The sequence below is a fragment of the Psittacula echo genome (assembly GCF_963264785.1).
Source record: "Psittacula echo genome assembly, chromosome: 7".
Taxonomy (NCBI): domain Eukaryota; kingdom Metazoa; phylum Chordata; class Aves; order Psittaciformes; family Psittacidae; genus Psittacula; species Psittacula echo.
The window spans coordinates 27,543,018-27,564,161 of NC_137740.1; the positions used below are offsets into that span (position 1 = coordinate 27,543,018).

Here is a 21,144-nt window from a genome sequence, read left to right on the forward strand (position 1 = left end):
ACACATTAAATTAAACAACAAAAAACTCTTACTGGTCAGCCTGCATTTAAAGACATCTAAGTATGAGCAACTGAGCAGAGAGGAATTTTCCTGAAGGAACATAAAAGAAAATGAAAGCTTCACATACAAGACCAAATAAGATCTTCTGTCTCTCACGAATGCAAATTCTGGCTGCCCTTTTACACAAACATATTAAAGGAATAAAACCGGAGGAAAAAATAAAAGGGGTAAAACTAATAAATTCGGTTTTGGAGAAAAAAAAATATTAAAAACCAAACTATCCTTCAAAGCCATTTCTTCATGATAAATCCCTGCAATCATGTGGTTCTAAATTACACGGTTAAATATGACTGAAAAAGGCACAATTTCATAATCGTTTTAAAAGCAACAATTATAATCATTTTCTTTGCTATCCATGTGGCAGGCCACTGATACTATGGATGCACAAAACTGCTTGATTAAAGATCTGGAAAAGATTTTCCAACTCCTGGCTAAGATTCACAATACCTCTGTTAAGTAAGGAACGTACCATCTTCAGTGCAAAGATGACTAACTTCATGTTGAGCAAATGGAAAAAGGGGGAACAAGAGCTGGTTGCAGACAAAGAGGCAGAGGCAAAAAAGTAGAGACACCCCAAGTGCCATGTTCCTCATGGGGGACTCTAACCCCTGGAAAAGTAAAGGTAATGCCACCACCTGGGGCTTCTGTTTCCTTCCTCATTTTCTAAACTATCTCAATGTGATGAGAAATGTGGACAAACAGCAAAATTAAAAAACAAGCGTGAACTGAATACTCTTGATACCAGTGATCAACCCCGTTGCTTCCACATGTATCATGAAGCCAAAGGGAGCAGGAATGAAGCCCAGTGGGGTATACACAGCAGTGCTCAATATCACAGCCTGTATTTCCACTCAGTTGTAGCCTCACAAGCACCTTGTGTGTGCATGTGAGTGTATGTGCCAGAGTGGTCTGCAAGTGTTTGAGCTTTTTTTCAGATCAGAGAATTTCAGGCTGAAATGACAGCTGTTCCACAATATTCACCAGGAAACCTACTGAAGTTATGGGTTTTCTCTTAGATTTTTAGATGCTGGGTGAATGTTGTAATTTCACAAATCTGCATTCTCTCATTCCTCAAATGCCAGCTGGGCAATTGACTGTTGCAAATTCAAACGTGAAATGCTGAGGAAGCCAGGTAGTATTTCTAGAAATGTGACAAGTCCAGAAAGGTATGTGGAGAGGAAGGTCAATCAGTATCTCTTGATCTTCACGGCAGTTGCCATAATGTGCTTATATTCTTCAGTAATTTCAGAGGGGAGAAACCCAAAGCAGAAATCGCAATTGCCACAGAAAAAGACCCTGGCACTCCCCATAGCCAGCCAGTCTAAGGCTTTAAGGTGGGAAAGAAAACTGAACCCAATAGAAATAACAGTGTTATTTTCAGAAGAGTCATATTATTCAGATTTTTCTAAAAAAAAAAAAAAAAAAAAACCAAAAAACAAACAACCAGTGCCTTCAAATTAGTAAAACTCATTAAAAATAGGGAAAAATATTTTGTTAAAAGCTTCAAGGCTGTTGTGTTGGGGTTTTTTATTTCGCTATGTCCAATATTGAACCATTTCCCAAGAATACATGTGGTTGTTTTTAAATAGAATTTTTATCCAAAGAAGTTTTCAAAATTGTCATAGGAACTTTAATTTACCAGCAGAAGAAACCCAAGAACTACAAAATAAAGCTGAGAAAGGAGACATGGGTTTTTTGAGAAATGAAAATGTTTGTTAACAATTCTGAAACTTATTTAGATAAAAATTCAATATGGTTTTAATTGTAATAGTAACCCCTTCCTTCCTCCAAACCAAACCAAAACTTGTTTTGAATAACATTACAAAATGAGAGAATTTCTTATTAAAAAAAAATGGCCCTTCTGACATCACAAAATTTAGTGTAAAAATTGTAACCAGCTCTATCTGGAAATAGTGTTCTCACAGCTCACTCTTAGTTTACACTGTACTAACCTGTAGACAGTACTAAGTATTCCTGCTATCTTTTGACAACAAGCCCTCAATTACCATCACTAGTGTTTTCTCATGGGAACTTCAGCACAGTGAGTTTCTTCAGCACATCTCTCTCTGACAGCCCTGACTTACAGTACTGAAGTTTATACAAGGCGTAGTCAAACTAACTCAGTGAACAAATAGCAAATCAACATGATGAATCAACTGCAGGAACTAGATATCAAAAGGAAACAGTTATAAACTCAAATCCTTTCTGAGACATTCAGTTAAAGCACAAGGTGTCTAGCATTTATCTCTGATGCTGAAGGAAAGCAAAGACAGGATTTCTCTCAAGGACCTTCTCTTGGGTCCTGTTATCACTCGTTTGCTGGACCTTCTCAAAATCAAAAGGAACTAGCATTTATCAAACCTCTAGTAGGCTTGGCTGACCATGGCCAGGCAGCAACTGCAACAGGCCCAAAGAGCTTTCAGTATGACTTGTTGCATACTCTCTTCAACAATCACCATTTCTCTAAAAGACACTTTTTTTCTCATTCTCATCAGGCACATTTTACTGATAGGCAGAAAGTCAACTTAAGGCCTGTGTTTCATGAAAGTCTCGCTCCTGCTGTCAGGATGAACTGTATTATGTAGAGTTCACTATGATAAACACTTCAGTACTCCCACACCCCTATGATTAAGTCATTATCCAAGTGTTTTGCAGCCATGATAAAAATCTAAGAATTAAAATACTTAGAAAACCCCCACCAAAACAAAATTAAAGGTGCATTATCTGATAGACTAAGGCAATGAGTGTGGCTTTCTGTTTTTAAAAGCAACGTTCAGGCTATGATTAAACTAAGTGACAATAAAACCACCATATTCACAAAATATTAGTATTAGCCTTGGGGATGTGCTTAAGGATTGGGCTGTAACCAAGGCAACCTAATCTTCAGGAGAAAGTTTAAGTAGACAGTTTTAAAGCCATGGTTCAAAGATCCAGTAAATCTGGCTGTAGGGCTATTTGTGACATATGGAAAGTGCCACAGCCACCAAACACAAAGCATTGATCTTGTAATAATTCCTGTTGTCCAGATGTTATGCTGGATCAGCTACCATGTGCCCTCCTGAAGTTAGCGTAAGAGTGACACAGAAGCCATTTCATGCATTATGGGTAATTTGACAGAAATTTTACTGTGCCCACACCCTACCCAGGTCAAATATGTCTGACTGGGTGATACAGAATCAGTCTGGTATTAACGGCTGTAGACCCATGGCTTATGTCGCACCATGCAATGGCTTTAACCCTGTGCTTAAACAAACGCCAGGGACTTAAATATTTTGCTAAATTAGAATCTGATCCTGGACACTCCTGGGCCCCGTTTGGCCACACAAATCATGGGATCAGGCTCTACTTGCCAGTAAATGCTAGACAAAGTCAAAGCAGCATGAGCAAAAACTGCAGACTTGAACAGAAATGTCTGTGTGATCTTCCAATTCTTTCTGAAAGGAACACTTCAGACATTACTACAGCCACAGATGATGAGAAATTTTATCATGGCTAAGAAGTTCACCTCAGTGAAGTAAGGTCTTTTTGGCAAAAAGACTCCTTTGGAAAAGATAAAACAGGACATATTATAAATATGTGATAAATATTGTGATGAAGCAATATCCCAGTGGTTCTTAATTGCAGTGCAATTGAGATAAGTCCACCAACATTTCCTAATTAAATCCTGAAGCATCAGAGGGGAGTTTTCCATACACATGTGGGTGATGAGAGCCTCTGTGATGTATATACATTTATGCAATATCTTCCAAATATATCTATAGCAATTTTAGAAGCCAAAACCACATGCATTACAGAAAATAAAGAGGAGTGTTTTGGACACTCCCTCCATCCAACAGGCTTTGGTGTTTCAGGGGTGAAAACAAAAGCACGATTATACCTTTGCCCAGATCCGTCAGGTCTAGAAATTAGCCGCAGTACCTCAAATATCAACACTGCTCAATCTTTGTCAAGCACCTTCCATCCACGAAGTATTTAATGCTTGAAAAATCTGGCTCTCACCTCCCTGCATGCCAGCCCAACTGACCTCAGCACCCTAATAACACAGAGGATTCAGATCTGGATCTCCTGGCTAGCTCTTAGCTTTGAAATGGACTGGAATCCGAAACCTACATACCAGCAAACTTTTCTGGAAAGAGAAGACAGAACTCCAAAAAATCAGTAGTTTGGGCCAATCTGTGATTAATTCCGATAACATCCCTGGGAAGTTGGAAAGAAGCCCTCTCATGCAGAGGGCAGAAGACAAGAAGCCATATGACTTGCTCCTCCTAAGGCAGGGCCATAAAAAGCCCTGAGGCTCTGGACTTTGGTCTTCCTTAGTCTTAACCACATTCTGCAGGAAGGCACAATAGCTTGTTTCCATCAACTACCCCAGTGTTATCCAGGAGAGTCTCATCAGCCACTTGATTTAACACTAACAAGAGTAAGGAAGATCAGATCTACATTTGCTGCCTGATGAATGACTTATACTGCACCAAAGAGCACCACGTCATCCCCTGTGCTTGCAGAGATGTAAAATCATCAAAGGATATATAATGGTGTTAGCAATCCCATCTCTGACCTCCTGTGGTTTTGTATGGTTAGTTAACACTGGGTTTTCTCAATAGTTGTGAGGTTTTTTTGATGGGTGGTGGTGCAGACTGCACGTAAAGAAAGAAGTGAGATCAGAAGTACCTTACATGCCATGGTTCAGGGAGCAGGAGCCCAGATGGAACCTGGCAGGAGTCATGGTGCCAAAAAATTTGTTTACGTCTGAGGCAGTAAAATTGTTGAAGGCCACGCAGAAATGTAGTATAAAAAGGCAAAACTGCTTCAGCACAGCCACTGTGTTGGAGAACAATTTCTTTTTCTTAACGATGCCACCCTTCTACAAAGAAGGATTCATTCTGAGCTGGGAATTTTGGGAAACTTCTCTGACACTGGTGGAGTTTGCCAACATATAAACCATGTAAGGAGCAGAGGATTCAGACTGGCATTTCTGTATTTGAATTTACTGTATACAGCTAAAGCTATTAAATTCCACAGTGTTCTTCCATAAAGGTTAGTACTAAACTGAAAGGAAATGCACCATTTGCATGAGCTGCAGTGAGTACCTGAATTTTTCCCTTTGTTTCCAATCTGTCTGGCTCATCTAACTTTTCTTTACAGTGTTAGTGGGTATAATTGCATAAGGCTTCTGTTATAGACAATAAAGATAAAAGCACCACATTCTTATTGTTTTTCAGCAGATGCATGAAAAAACTTTTAACTTACTCTTGAAAAGTGCCAGTTTGTCACCTATATGGTCAATCAGCCTGAAACTGTTTCAGTTCTGCTTCTTGATTTGTTAAGTGCAAAGAAAGGTATTTTCTTTGATTACATCTGCAAATAAGATATTAATGTCAATTCAGTGATATGAAAATTACTCCCTCACTATGTAATTTGCACCTTAGTTATTATGGGTTTCATGAACAAGAATATTATAGCTGCTCAGAGTGCTGTGGATTTCTAATTTTTTTTTTAATTAAAAAAAAAAACAACCCAAAAAAACCAACCACCTCAAAACCACCACCAACCCAATATCAGAAAAAAAGATTATGTGTGCCCAGCTTTACCTTATGTATTAATTCTGAAGATGAAAATGCTGCTGCTGGCCCAGCACGCTAATGCAATGACATTTCACCAGAGAGAAGTTACAAGTGGCTGGGATGAAAATGAAAGAGGATAAAAAAAAAAGCTTGCTTTTTGGAATGGCGTAGAGAAGGGTTTAATACTGTCTTTAGCTTTTGTAACATAAAAACTAAACAACAGCATGTATTTAGGAGAATCTTTTTGTTGTTGTTGAAATAAGATTTTTTTTTTTCTTTAATAAGATCTCTAGATCATGTGTTAATATTAGAGAAATGTATGTCCCAACCTGTTACAGTTGAAGGAAAATCTTCTCATTGCAATAAACAAGAGATGGAACAAGACTCTGTTGCTTAAATGTCTATCTAGAAACCAACACCGCCAGTGGCCCCACTAGAATGGGGTGTGAGAGTGGCTTAGAGATTTTTTTGAGCAAGGCTTTGCACTGCAGTTCTATGTAGTCTTTTTCAGGTTTTGTGCTGGGTTTTTTTTTTTTAAACCACTGGGAATTTAAAAATGTGTTTCCAGCTCCACATCCTTAAAATACTTTCTGAACAGACACGATTGGCTTCCACCTCTGGTAAATTAAAAGTGTTTGTGTGGTGTGTGCACGTGGTGTGTGGTGTGTGTATGTGGTGTGTAGTGTGTGGTGTGTAGTGTGTGCAAGCTCACTTCTTTCTGTGATTGCTCATACATAATGAATTTGAAGCATCATTACTGGGTAAATTTATGCAATAGTAAAATATAATTTCATTAGAAAAAGAAAAAATCCTATCAAACTGGAAGGGAATGGAGACAAGTAAGGGCCTAAGAAAACAGACACAGGTAACAAATCTGTGTCCAAAGGATACAAGGTCACACCTACACTCTTAGGTGCATTACAGTTAAAGTTACATTGTGTTGTGATGAGAGGACTGCCGCGTCTGCTCTCACATCTTCTAGAGCACAGGAGCTACTTCCACAGGTGACCCAGATCTATTAAAGTCAACCCGTGACTTCAACGACAGCTGGTCAGGTTTTCAAATAACTTGGAAGAAAGAACTAGCTCAGCCATTTTTCACCTTCTACTTTCACGTACTTAGGAGACAGGAATCAAATACAGAAATAAAGTTAGGACCATGTTCAGTCCTCCTACAGGCAGATAACTTAGGTGCTGTTACCACCCATCTCCATCAGCTGCAGAGACAGCAGGTGCTCTGACTCACTCCTGAAAAGTCACATCTAAGTTACGTGCCTGTCATGGGCAGTCTGAACATGGCCTCACAAACTGCCCTCTTGTTCCAAGGCCTTCCAGTTTTACTCTTTTTTTATTTTTTTTTTTTTTTTATTTTTTTTTTTTTTTTAAACAGAGATTCAGACCCTAGGCTGAAAAGAAATCATGCAAAGTTTGTGCAATATCCCCTAACAGGCATCCTGGGGGAGGGTCACAGTTGATACTCAGAGATCAGTGCTGGCCTTGGCCGTCAGAGCTTGGATCCTAGCAGAGTTGCAGGTCTTGCAAAGGATGTGCCCATCCAGAGGATAACAGCCCTGATTGTCCCCTTCAGACAGAAGGCCACCACAGTCCTAGGACATAAGCAAACAAAGTAAAATAAGCGAAGTAAATAAGTAAGAAGAACAACATTAAGCAAGGAATCTATTATTCAAAGAAAGTTTCTCCTCACTCTCCACCTTGTAAGAGGTCAGCGTAAAGCACGAAGCTGAGGTACGTGACATCTTTCATGATTAAACCATTTCATGATAAGAGATAATGCTGCAGAGAAGATGGGTTCCTGAGGTCTCTTCTGAATTTAATCCCATTGAAAATAAAAGGAGATTATTGCCTTCACATTGCTGAGGGAGGAAAAGTCTTTAGCATTGGAGAAAACAAAACTTAAACACATGTTTATTAATGCAAAAAAGGATAAAAAGAAGCATCACTGGGAAGGAAGTTCGGTACTAACACCTGACTGCAGGTAATCTCCCCTGGAAGAGTTAATGCCACAAACCTATAGCCTCTATTCCAGGTGTGACACCTAAGCAAGCTCCCTGCCTGTCTCCCCTACCAGAAGTGTCACCTGTGTTTGTACTGCAATTGTCCCAGAAGGTTGTGGCTGAAAGAAAGATGTCACTGGGCCATGGAAACCCCACTAAAAGATCCAAAACCTGCTCCAGAGACCTCAGCCCCTAAGTACATAAGGCTAAGTATAGCTACAAGAAAAGCTGGGAATTATCCCTCACTGTGTGATCAGGCAACCACTTGACCCAAGACTGCTGACAGAGCTGTGGTGACAGGATTATGGCTTGCTTAGAGGCCATACTTTTCGTCATAAACCTGTGTTTGTAAATCTATCTGGCAAGCAAGTGGTGGAAAGAGGAACAGCGTTATTATTCCTTTTGAGATAGCTGAGGCACGTGGAGATCAAGACCAAGTGAGTGTATCCTGTGCTCTCCAGTGCATTTACTTCTGACATTCATTTGCATGAAGCATAGGCACACAGTGTATCATGAGTTAGGCTCTATAAAATTCAGCGTAGGAATGCCCCAGCGCCATTAAAAAACTGGGCCTAAGTAATGGGCTGTCATGTAGCCAAGGTCAGACTAAGAAGTGAACCAGGTGCCTTAAGTTTCAGCCTCGACTTTTAAGCCTTGGTCCATCATTCTTTCTAGTTAGTTATTAAAACCTGCAACTGTCATAAGAAATACATTTGGTCTTATTTTCTCAGCCTGCCATCTGGCTGATGTATTATCCAACAAATAATACTTGCATTGAAGAATTCTTGAAGGTTCCCTAACACAGCTGTTCCCACATGTTAATTGCTTGAAGGTGATTCTTATTCTCAGTCTTCAGATTCTTACCATCAAAATTACATGAAGTGCGTAATGAAACTGAACAGAAAAGTAGCACAAAAAGCATTGCACAAAACAAGAATGATCATGTTTATGTGTCCATTAAAATTCTTCAAGCCAGAGCCATATGTTGAGTTTCCTGTACAATCTTGCTCCAATTCTAACATGCATTAGCATTCATTTTAAGAACTTAAACAAGAGCAACGTTTGTGTCCAAGCTATAATTTATGAAGTTCTCCAATATTAAGCCCTAATTACCTGAGTCACATTCTCTTGCTCTCCTAATGAACCTGCTATAAACAAGGGACCTGATTTTCTTCTCATTTATGCTGATATAAATGAGGAAAAATTCTTTGCATGCTGAAGTCAATGAAGTAATTTGATTGTAGAGCCAGTGTTACAATAGGGAATGCCTGTTGTGTGTATAATATGAGGCAGTGATGAAATTAAGCCAACCTTTGCTTTCTGTCCTTCATGTGATTAGAATACTAACCTCACATCGGTAGCACTGGACATGGAAGTCACGATCCAAGGCAACAATGCGTACAGTCTCCTCTTGTCCTGGGGCTGGCATGATGGGCTCCTTACACACCGAACATCTCGGTGCAAATTTCCTGAAGGAAGAAGATGAGTCACAGTCGTCCCCAAACTCAGAGCAGAAGTTTTTCTTCACTGCACCAGCAAGCCAGAAACATGTACATTTGTAGAAACACACACACGTGTGTAAGCATACGTCACAGTTTGTAGCTTTGCACAGCTGCCTATTTGCAAAGAAGACAGGAAGGGCTCTTTTTACCCACTTATGCACCCAGCAGCACACTCCTGGCTGTGCTCACCCTCAAACAAGAAACACTAGGGCAATTCTGACCAGGTGCATTTTCTAGATAAAACCAGCTCTCAGATATCCATTAGTGCGTTGCTCAGACCTTAAAGGGCACAGGTCTGGGTACACAGACACCAACACTCTCTCCTCCACAGTCAGCCTGAGTTGTATAATGACACTCATCCACTACCTTGAATTGAGGTCAACTCAGAGATCAATGGGATCACAGACTTTTCCCCCTTATACTGCCCACCATTTGACCTGTGCAATTCACATATGCTCTATATTAGCTGTGGTTTCGCTCTCCCCCCGGTTGCCCATGAGAAGTGGTCATCTCTGCTCCTAGGCAGGTGGGGATGCTTGGGAACATTTAGCCTGTGGCGAATTATTATCTTGCTCAAGACCTAAGGGTACCGACTCCTGGCTGCAAATTCTGCTCACAAAAGAAGAACTGCATACCTACAGAATCTGCTGCCGTGTAATGAGTGCTGGGGTCATGGGCTATGGAGCAACAGAGGGCAGTGCTTATGGCAAACATCAGAACACAAGGAGATCAAAGCCCCTTCTCTTTTGAAATGCCTAGGCAAGATTGACTCTGCCACCCAGCCTGTCACATGAACCACCTCAGAATTAACTGCTTAGAAAAGAAAAAGAAAAAAAAATCTATCTGTACTAGGAATAAAGAAAAATATTAATTTCCCTGGCAGCAGATGAAAGATGTCTGGGTAGCTGCGATCTAACGAAAAAATGAATTAAACAGTGGCTATAGTGAGCACTCTGAAAAATAACTTAAATGGATATATGACTGGAGCTGTAATCGCAGTTAATTATATGCTGCTTCATGCAGGCGCTTCCTTCTGCCATTTAGCTCAAATATGGTGCTTAAAAATGCTTCAACATTTCTTTGTCCAGGCCACTGTGGGTAATGATGAGCCAAATATTAATTCCCAGGACCCAGAGATGACTCCTGCAGATATCAGGAGATGTGGATGTGCTACTGCGGGGCCTTAGCTCAGCTAAGTGACAGTGTAAGCATCAGCTATAGTTTTGTTATCAAGAGGATGTACAAGATGTACAGCACCCAACCTCCAGATCAGGAGGATGTGTCATTCCTAATTAATTGAAACTGGGCTGGATGAAGTGCCGCTAAACACGTGGCTGGCCAAAGACATTCTGAGTGTCACATTAGGTCTTGTGCTATTCCCGTATCTTCCCTCAGTCTTTCACTCAACAATTTTGTGTTCTTTCCTTCGACTGACAGCCTCCTACTTCCCACTCTCAGAGGTCTGAGGTCCACATCCAGTCACTGCCAGAAGACTGCAAATTCAACTGCTTCCAACCTGCATGTAAGCCCTTGGCCTGTGGGACTTGTGGAAGAAGCAGTCTCCCAGTTTCAAGAGGTGTGAGGGAAATCTTTCAGGAGCCTGAGTGGCGTGTAAACCTTCTGTTGGGCGTGTGCTCAGGACCAAACTTTACCTTACACACAACTGCTGGCACATAAAAGAAGGCAACACAGCAACTGCCAATTAACCCAGCCTATGTGAGCTACAGGGAACATCCTCATGTTGGATTTTAACATGCCAGTTGATTGTGGCTGCTTCCCTTTCTGTCAAGTCAGCTTGCTTCTCTGAGCTTTCAGGCCCACACATTGATGTCATAAGGCTCTAATTAAATCTACCCCCTTAGAAATTAAGAGATAAATGGTTGAGATGTAAACTCACATTTGTCAGTATTGATTTCCTTTTTTAATTGAGGGGTGTAATGTGTCTGCCTTTTCCATAAAGGGGAAACATTTGTGCTGATTATATCTACCTGTCTTCCCTAGATTAGTCGTGATGATGGGGGTGGTAGCATGGCAGTGACAGAAACTATCTGCAACTATACCTTTCAACTTACTTTAAACAACAGTTTCACTATAAACTATTACCAGGGCTGTATTTTTAGCAGCTTTAAAAAGCTAATTAGCAACTGGAAAGAAAAGGAGCTGTGAGCATCCTGTGGCCACCTAGACCCCTCTAGCTAGTAAGCAAACATCTGCAGAGTGCAACAGCACAGGACCTCTCTTAATTGCTTGGTGGAAGAAGCAAGAAGACACCGATGTGGAAATGCAGGTACGTGAGGAGAAATGTGCACATGCTAAGGGCATGAGATGGCAGGGGGAATGTAGAGCAGTTGAAATGGAGGAACACAGAAGTTATCCATAAATTTAGACCTTAGCAAAACAGAGATCAAGCAGCATTCCTAACCCCAACCAATTAATCTTGTATGCCATTGTGTGCCTGCTTGGAACAAAGCTCTGCCTACTACTTAAGAGCCTTGGGATGAAGTGGCAGAGGGTTTAGATCTTTTTGGACACTCAGACTAAAAAAAGGATTTTTAGGGAGAGAAAGACAATAAGCCATACTTATGGAAATCCTCGATGCAGTGGATGTTCCCCCCAGCATCCACGGTGAAGGGAATCCCATCCAGGCTGCGATGGCACATCACGCAGGTGAAGCAGTGGGGATGGTAGGCCTTCCCAGTGGCTCGGAGGATCCTTTCCATGATGGGCTTTGCACAGACGCTGCATTGCTCCAGGGTGTTCTGCAAACAAAATGTACACAGCAGACATGAACACCATCTAAGCACGACATTTACAAAGGTCAGCTGGAGGTTGCTGCTGGTCTACCTGGAAGCTTTAGGTACTTTCTTTTCATTTTTAAATAAGTGCAGTATAGTCAACAAGGAGTATGGTAACACCATGGTGCCTGGGTGTCCTGGTTTAGCAGTAGCAGTCATTTTTTCTACTGGTGCAGTGCTGTGTTTTGACTTTCAACCTGGGAATAATATTGATAAAGCTGATGTTTTCAGTTGTGGGTCAGAGTGTTTACCCTGACCAAGGACTTTGTGAGTCTCATGCTCTGCCAGGGAGGAGGAGAAGCCGGGAGGAAGCAGGGACAGGACACCTGACCCAAACTAGCCAAAGAGGTATTCCATACCACAGCATGTCATGCCCAGGAGGTAGAACTGAGAGTGGCCCGGAGGGGCTAGAACGCTGCGGGGTGGGGGTGAGGTACCGGTTGGTGAGCGGTTGTATTCTCTTCCCTTGTTATTTCCTTTATCATTATTACTATTAGTGGTAGCAGCAGTGATTTGTGTTATACCTTAGTTATTAAACTGTTCTTATCTCAACCCGTGGGAGCTGCATTCTTTTGATTCTCCTCCCCGTCCCTCCAGAAGCGGAGGGAAGAAAGGGGGGGGGGGGGGGGGGGGGAAGTGGATTTCGTGGTTCTGATTTACGGCCTGGGCTTAAACCACGACACTGGGTCAAACCTTAAGAACAGTGTAAGAACAGAAACCAGAGCCTTCTCTCAGCAGCTCCAATAACTGATCAGAGATGGCCCATCAGGTATGTGTATGTAAGCCATTGCAGCTTTTGTAGCCAAGAGAACCTGAAGGAGTTATGTAGCAGGTACTCCTGGGTTTTTGCCTCAGGACTGCCCAGTCTGAATGACCTTTTGCAGCCAAGTTGATTAGAGCCAACCTCCACAGTGCAAAGCTGCCAAACTCCTGGAGCTATGCAGAGACCCCCTAACTGCTCTGCCAATACAGCTCCCATAAAGGATCCTTATCTGCCTTGTAAGAAAATCTTGATCTTCCTCTCCCACCACAGAGACTACTGTTGAGTCTGAAGAGAGAATAAAGCAGTGTCTGCGATGAAAGCATCACAAGGACAGGAGTTCAGGATGACTTAAACTGATCATTTATCTCTGGGCCACTATGTTACAGATAATGGCTGTGAAATCTCAGCTCTAAGGCCAAGATCCTGGCTGCACAGGTTTTACACACTGGCCTGCTCCTGAAGTACTGAAGCCAAAAATCCCCACACCTTTCAAGTGGGATCCATTGAACTATTCATACAATTTCAAGCCTCACTCACCCTTGCAGTTAATTACAGAAACTCCAAGATAATTCTGCTTCAGACGGTTGTCTGTGAGCCACACCAGCCCTTCTGACACCAACTGTGCAATCTACCCTTTCAAACAAAGCACCTTAAAGACACATTAAATGAATGGAGGGTGCAACCTACATAGGTGCAAACAATAAATCTGTGGCCATGATTTCAGTCATTTCACTGGACTTCAGGAAAGCAAACTTCACCTGCTACTCCTGCTTGATGCATCTGGAGTTATCAAATAATGTTATCAACCAGTGCTTGAATCTTGGATGAGGTAGAAAGTCCATGATTATAATATTGATTATGATTAAGATAGACAGAAATAAGGAGGGGGGAGGGAAGGAAAGGAAAAAAATCTAATGGGACAGAAATATAAAAAGCTGCTGGAAGGCAGCTCATGTTGACAAACACAGGAAGGCTAAAGTTCTTCTGCTTCCTCATGCAACAAAATTCCCAGGGAAAGTAGTGCTTTGACTGACCGCATTGTTATTGCTTGTTTGAGCCAATATTCTCAGGGGCAAGATCCAGAACTTACATGTGCAGCCAGAATGTATTGTCAGGAGATGAGTCACCAGGAGCTCAGAGAGGTTACTTCGACACTCACATATTTGCTATCGGACATTATCTCTAGGCTGCAAATCACTAGTAAGATACAAACATAAAATACATAGGTTCATCTCAGAAGATCAAAAGGATTGTTTTTGGAAAGGTCAGCATGAAAAGTCCTAAAATCAACCCATTTAAGAACTGCCTCACAGATTTGGAAAGAGAGCACAGATAGACTAGCACTGGTTTCAGACTGGATTTTGCTTTATGCCTTGTAATAATGGGCAGGAAAGAATTATTGCTGGCCTTTCTGTCTGGTTGCTGTCACCATCATCATCATTATAACAGTAGCTGGTATGCCAGGAAAAGCAAGGTCAGTAATTTTCTCCTTGGAGAAATAACCTAGCAAATCTACCATTTTGCTTTGCATAAGCAGATCACATCATCTCAGTCTGCATTCATGCCATTTTCTATATTGCCAAGGAAGAAATGCAGCATCTGGCAGATACTGATAGAAGATGGTGTAAGGCATTTGCTATTGACATCTTCTGAATATGTGTAGGTATGGAGCATTTGCCTCACCAAGTCACTGCTTGCTTCATTTCCAACAGTTGCCAACAACAGAGGCCAAAGTATGAGAACAGGGTAAGCAAAACACAGCAATTCCTGAGAATATGCTTCCAGCCTCCAACAATTTCTGGCTTAGGGACTTCCTGAGCCAGAGCTTGGCTTCTCCATACTTAGCCTCAAGTAAATGTTTCTCCCATGAACTTTCTCAATTGCTTTTTGAATTCTGATAAACACTGAGCACCTTCAACATGGCCATGAGTTTCATGGCTTACCTGCATGCTGGGGCTGATTTGCTAAGCAGGTACCCCCTGCTACTGCAGCCCATGTAACAGCGCTGCAGACAGCAATGCTGAGCACAGCCTACCTAGTGCCATGAACACAGCAGAGACCTGCAGCTGTAATCTACCCTGCAAAGGATTTGATACAACTCCTACTCACACATTTCAGACATGCAGTTTAGGACCACAAGGAATCATGACAATCATCTTGTCTGATATCTTGTGTTAATGTTGACTTTGGTGGGAGTTTTGCAGTGACGAGGAGAGCAGGTAATCATGCTTCTGGATTATGCCTTCAGAAAACATATGTCTTCTGCTCCCAAATCTCAGCTCAGCTGTACTGTTTGACATTCCTGCAGCTGAGACAAGCATTTTAAATTAACCAACTACTGATTAAGCCTTCCATACAACCAGAAAATCAGACCTAAGAAATTTATTCTTTTCATGCTTCTAAGACTTTACCAGTGAAGAAAAACAAAGTCATTAGCTTCAGACTCCAGTTCACTCCCTGTCTGGGAGCATATTTACTTAAGTCTCTTTCCCTGCTAGAGCCCTGGCTCAGTCCCTTCAAGGTGTTACCAGAAGATGCCAAAGGGAAAGCTTCCTTGATTCACACCCATTTGACATCAGGTTGCTCTAAGGCAGGATTTGGCCTGCGGAGCTAACAGGGTTTTCTTTGATACTCTAATCAGGTTATCCCACATGCCTAAGTGCTGCCCCAGCAGCTAACAACCTGCACAAAGGTATTTCTATACATTATGGGAATAGCATCCCTGTAGGTTTGTAAGTTTGGCTTCTTGATTTTGCTTTCACGTTTAGCTAACTCTCCTAGCACCTCCTTGATCTTGCAGACCTTCACAAAGCTGAACAAGATGAAGGAAAAAACCCTTAACAGCCCTATTTTCCTTCTTTTCTCCTAAGTGCCACTGCCAGTCCTCTCTGTAATCAACAGGTAGAGCTGAGTGCATCTGATGAGTTACTTAGAGGACCAAAGCAAGACACAGAGAAGAAAGATAAGAACCAGTTAGAAAACATCAGACCAAGCGGCTATGGTCAAATTCATGTCATAAGAATATGGACCACAAATCCAGCATGGGCACAGGAGAAAGTTCACCATCCTTTTCTCTTATTTTTGGCTAAGAGGCAGGGAATGCTCCCTTCTCTTCTGGACACACTTGTGTCTCCAAATCCAACTAGTTTTTGAGGTTTGAAAAGAATGGGGAAGAAACCATTGTCTGAGCCCCTTTCTCTTGAGGGCAGAACTGACTATCCATGGCAAAGAAAAAGAATCTTGCCTAAGCAGAATAATACACCCTAATACCAGGAAGAAAAATAACCTCAAGCAAAGACACACTAAAACACAAGCAAATAACTGAAATGACTAGGACATCAAGCATCAGCTTGCAAGTAAAAACTAAGAAACACAAATGTGTACAGCACTATCAGCAGCAAAGTGGGAACAAGCTGCTTGAGAACAAGTATCTGGCACCAATTTGGTGGTGGGAATTGTTTGAGGACCTCCCTACAGCAATACTTGGCCCTTCAGAAACCACAGAAAGCCAAAGCTCTGCAGATGTTAGGTTTAAACACGGGCCACAAAGTGAAAATCCAAACTGCTGGGAAAGACTTCTGGGATGCAAGAGCCATTGAAGACTGGAAGTGGGAAGTCTCTGAATCCCCTCCTGTAACTTCACAACCCAGACGGAAAGCTGTCAAATGGCTTTGAGGAGTAAAGCTGCAGTGACAGCCTGCAGGCTGCATCTCATCCTGCCTCCCTAATGCTGGGGATCATAACTTCTCACAACCAAATTTTAGGTGACAGCAGTAACTCACAATACAGTGTAGCACAAGGACCCTCCCACAATGACCTAGCAATAGTCTCTGCACTGTGCAAAATGGGTAAAAGAAAAATGGTGGCATCTGATATGCAGTTTATGCGATGATAAACAACTAAAGTGGTAGACTTGGCAGTCCTGGAGTAACGGTGGGACATGATGATCTTAAAGGTCTTTTCCAACCAAGCTGATTCTATGATTCTATGATTACTGCAGAAGAAAAGCCACACAGAGATTAGTCCTTGTTTCTTCTGTCCTGGCAATTCATCAAGAGCTCTAATGAATATGTATAACCTCCCCTGCACTCTGAACAGACCAAGCTCATGCATGGGGACATGAGCATGGCACTGCCTATTTTGCTGGGAGAGGGGAGGGAAGCTGCTGGAATAAATTACACTGGCAACTCATGCATAGGGACATGAACTTACTTTCTGTGAGCACCACAGAAGAAATTTTTTGGAGTAACTGCACAGAGGAGATGGTGTTAGCTGCGGAATCAAAAGTGACCGTTCTGCTAAAACCAGGCACATGGTCAACTTCTGTAGCTGAACTGTAACTTAGTAAAGTGTGGTAAGTGAATTGCTTTAAATCTTGTGACTCCATCGTTCATTTCCTCAAACTGAGGAGAGCAGTGCAGTAGACATTTTCCCCATTGTGGGATAATTTTTGAGGCTTGAAAATGTTTCCATATTTAAAACAGAACACTTTAATCTCAAGAAGACTGGTGAATTTATAAATCCCAAATTTGATCAGGTCAACTGAAACACTGCACTTCAAATAATTTCAAATGGTTTCATTTAGGTTTTGGGTCGCAAATATAGTTGGATTATAAATTAAATATAAAGCAGACAATGGTGGAGGGTTTAAGTGTCAAGATGTAATTTCAACGCTTTCAAAACCTTTTTTTTTTTTTTTTTTTTTTTTTTTTTTGGCATTATTTCTAGCAAAAGAAAATCCAAGACCTGATTTCCCCCCAAAATCTCCAGCCATCCCCAACTTCTATCTCCATAGATGGGTAAATCTTGGAAAACACAACATTTAATTCACTAATGGCCAGCATGAAATTCCTTCCTCCATATTTGAAAAGAGAATTTGGGCATGTGTGAGTTAATCTTTCTCACTTAGCTTGACCAGCTGGACACATTATTAACAGTGGGTGACACTCTCCTTCCCTTCCTGCTGCTTCCAGAGAGCTAGGTCCAGCAAGGGAGAGTCCTGCGTAACATCTTGGCTGATTCTCTGTTGTTTAGACCACATTGCCATAGTTGCACCAGTATGCTGGGGGCAAGAGATGTGACCCCTGACAGCCCAAAATGCCCTGGCAAAATCTCCTAATTCAGACACAGTGGTAAACAGTGAGGATGCTCTCTAGCTAGTATAGCTTGTTTTGCTGGGAAAGAAGAAGGCAGATACTGGAATAAATTACATTGGCAACCCTGCAACCTTACCAGCATGATATGGGTCTGAGTTACACATACAGCTACCAGCTGCATAGTGTAGGCCCTAGAGGTTGCTGTATTCAGCGGCCTTCAAATAGTTCTTCCATTAGGCTCAGCTTTTAGTGGCTTTCCCAGCACAGTAGCAATACCACAGCTGGCACGCTTCCCCTCTGCTGGAATTTGCACTTCTTGTCAGGAAAACTGAATTCAGCTTTGTATTTCTGGACTCAGAGCAGCTGGAGGTGAATCTGGCAGAAAGTCCTCTCAGCATACAGGGTGAAGGAATCCCTTCCCCTTGCCCTGTAACTATTAAGAGAAAAACTAGAGGTATTTTTTTGCTTATGTTAGTAGCAAAAATGACAATGACACACAATTGAGTCCACAAGTGTGCAGTAACATAAGGGTCACGATGAAAACGGATCAGGGCTTGAGAAATGCTTCTCAAATGATGTGCAGATGTCAAAATATGCTCCATGGTGAGAGGAGGAAGGAGCTCCATTTCCTCCTCAAGATAGTTATCTTATCAATAAAAGGAATGGCTTTGCCATTGTCTGAGCATATCAGAGCCTGAGAGGAAATCTGGAGAAGGCTGCTGGATCTGGCAGGCAGACAAGCTGGCCATACTACCTGGAGAAAGGCACATATTTTCAATACTTAACATAAGTAATGTTTGGAACAGCACAGGCAGTGGCAGGGTAACTTCTCTGTTGCTCAGTGCCAGTTTAGACACATATATGTCCTTAGTAGTACCACCTAGTTGAGAGTGATGAAGGAACATAAGGGTTAAATGATCTGCTCTGCATTAGGCTCAACACCCAACCACAATCACACTGACTCCTTCCAGCTAAAAATCCACAAGAAACCTGATGTTGGAAATTACTTAACTACTTTCTGGCACTCAAAGCTACCCATCTTCTGTACATTCCTTGCTCTGACAACACAGAGATCTTTGTCACTTTAGAACAGCAATGCTTACGAATGTAACAAATCAGGGAATAGTTCTCTAAACTGGTGGGCTGGAAGATAAAATGCCTGTATTTTGCTTCTGACTTTTCAACTGTCAAAGGCAAAGCACTCCCAAGTTCTGTGCCTCAGTTGGCCTGTAAATAAAATGGCTGTAGACATCGCATATTCTGGTGAGAAACTGGATGCTGCTATGTTTTACAAATACTTGTCAAGCAGTTTGTGTGCCAAAATGGTTACTTGATGGAAACAAAGTATTCTTAACAGCAAAACCTTTTTTTTTTTTTTTTTTTTTAAACTGTAATGATTGCACATACCTCAAAAGTCAACCAGGGCCGACTTGGGGAGGCATAGTACTGGGGAACAGCATCTGAAATGTTACTTAGAGTACTCCAATGTGACTACAACAATTTGTGAGAGTAAAGTATTTTAATTCTGAGGACATGTTTTTAACTCACAGTTGACCTAAAAAAAAAAACCATGGAGAATAAAAAGCCAGCGCTTATGAAATTTTTTCAACAACAATAATTACAGTTGCAAGCAATATAGTAAGACAAGCAACTGAAAGCATCCTTAGCAACTATAATGCAAAAGAACATTGTTACATATCTTGGTAATGAGCTCCTGTTCCTTCAGCAATTTTCAGTTGAGTGAAGGTGCATTTCCAAACCTTCTCCCATCTTGTCTACTGCCACCAGAGAAGCTGCACATTCCTCACAAAACTGAAACAGGGAATTGTGCATGTTGGTGAGCGCAGCTCATGCTTGCTGCTAGCACCGCTGACTAGGGTTAGGTATGAAACCCAGTGTAATGACACGAAGTTAGTCATTATACCAGGACTACATATGGACCAAAAAACATTCAACCACTAAGCTGGGGCAGGATTTTGGAGCACTGGAGAGATGAGCATCCATAAAGCACAGCAGCCCTAGCAGAGCACAGGAGACAAGCCTGCCTTGGCAGGGAGGGATGATCTGATAAGGCAGTTTCCATCTCTGATTTCTTCAATCCAAGTTGATCCTGAGCTCACAACCAGACCTTTGGCCCTCATTGCAAACTGTTGCATAATACAGTGCCTGGCGCAAGATGCTGATTTTCAAAGATTTGTAATTTGACGGAAATCCCTCAAAATCCCTCCTAGAATGCCAGAGGTAAACAGTTTGTTCAAGGCTTCTGCAGCTCAGGCGAACTGGCACACAGCTGCCACTGAAATCCTTGGACCCTGTCACACAACAGCAGCCATACCTCCTGATATTAGCATTGCTTCATACCACCGGGGTCATTACCTAGAGAGGAATAACATGCTGGCTTTGCCAATGGGTTCAAGGATTTGTTAGGACTCTTTTTTCTACTGGAGTGAACTTTGGTAGCCTTAAAATCTCTGATATTCTATTAGCTTTGCTCCTGAGGGGCAGGGGGAATACATTGCAGGTTTTGATAGCCTGTGCTTTTACCTATTATTAACACCCACACATCAGGTGAGAGCACCTACAAACCATCATCATAACTCACGGTTCTGTGATACAAAGTGCTTTGCAGGATAAAACAAAGCTGTTTCCTATGCCCAAGCACTTCCAGTCTTTATGCTACAGATGTAGCACTGCTTGCCTTATATGTTCTCTTCATCAAATCCATCTCTTCCCTTAAAACATGATGTGCCTGACCTTCTATGCCACCTTGGGAGTTTTGCCTAAATAAAGACCGAAGGATTTGTCCTGTTGCAATTACTTTCTGCGCAGGCAGCAGAATTACATGCAGCTGGGAGATGTGGCAAACAGGGAGCAGATACACCCTGCTCCTTGTTTAGATACAATTGTGGACAACACAGAGATTTCAAGCTTAATTAGCAACTCCGAGGAAGCTGTTGGAGAGACATTTCAAACTGCTTGCAGTCTAAACTGATTAGAACTTTGTGAAAACAAAACAAAATTGTGTAGCAAATCACTGGGCTACAATTCAAGTCAAACTGAACCGCATCAAAGGAAATACAAAGAAGTGACTATCGGCAAGAAGTGGGCTTTCTTTCTTTTCTTTGGTAGAGAATTTAATTTCACAGCCTTTAATAAACCTGATGCTCCAATCCAAGCTTGCCACTCTGGCAAAGAGCTTAACCAAAATAACACTGGAACTCATAGCTGACAGACCAAAGAGACTATAAACTGGTGAAATCTGGGCACAATACAAGAAAAAAAAAATTAAAAAAATCCAAAATTCCATTCAATCTTCCTGTTTTAGAATTTTGATGCAACTGACTATTGAC

General features: G+C 41.7%; 1 protein-coding gene across 5 annotated transcripts in view; it reads right to left on the reverse strand.

The window, feature by feature from the left end:
• Positions 1-4,605: 4,605 nt before the first annotated feature.
• LPP (LIM domain containing preferred translocation partner in lipoma) overlaps positions 4,606-21,144 on the reverse strand; it is a 342,496-nt gene continuing 325,957 nt past the window's right edge. For all 5 annotated transcript variants that reach the window (XM_080623385.1, XM_080623381.1, XM_080623382.1 and 2 more), the window contains 3 exons: positions 11,721-11,899; positions 8,987-9,107; positions 4,606-7,230 (listed from right to left, as the gene is read on the reverse strand). In XM_080623385.1, the coding sequence (XP_080479511.1) occupies positions 7,102-7,230; positions 8,987-9,107; positions 11,721-11,899 (429 nt within the window). In that variant the 3' untranslated portion in view covers positions 4,606-7,101. The remainder of the gene's footprint in view (positions 7,231-8,986; positions 9,108-11,720; positions 11,900-21,144) is intronic.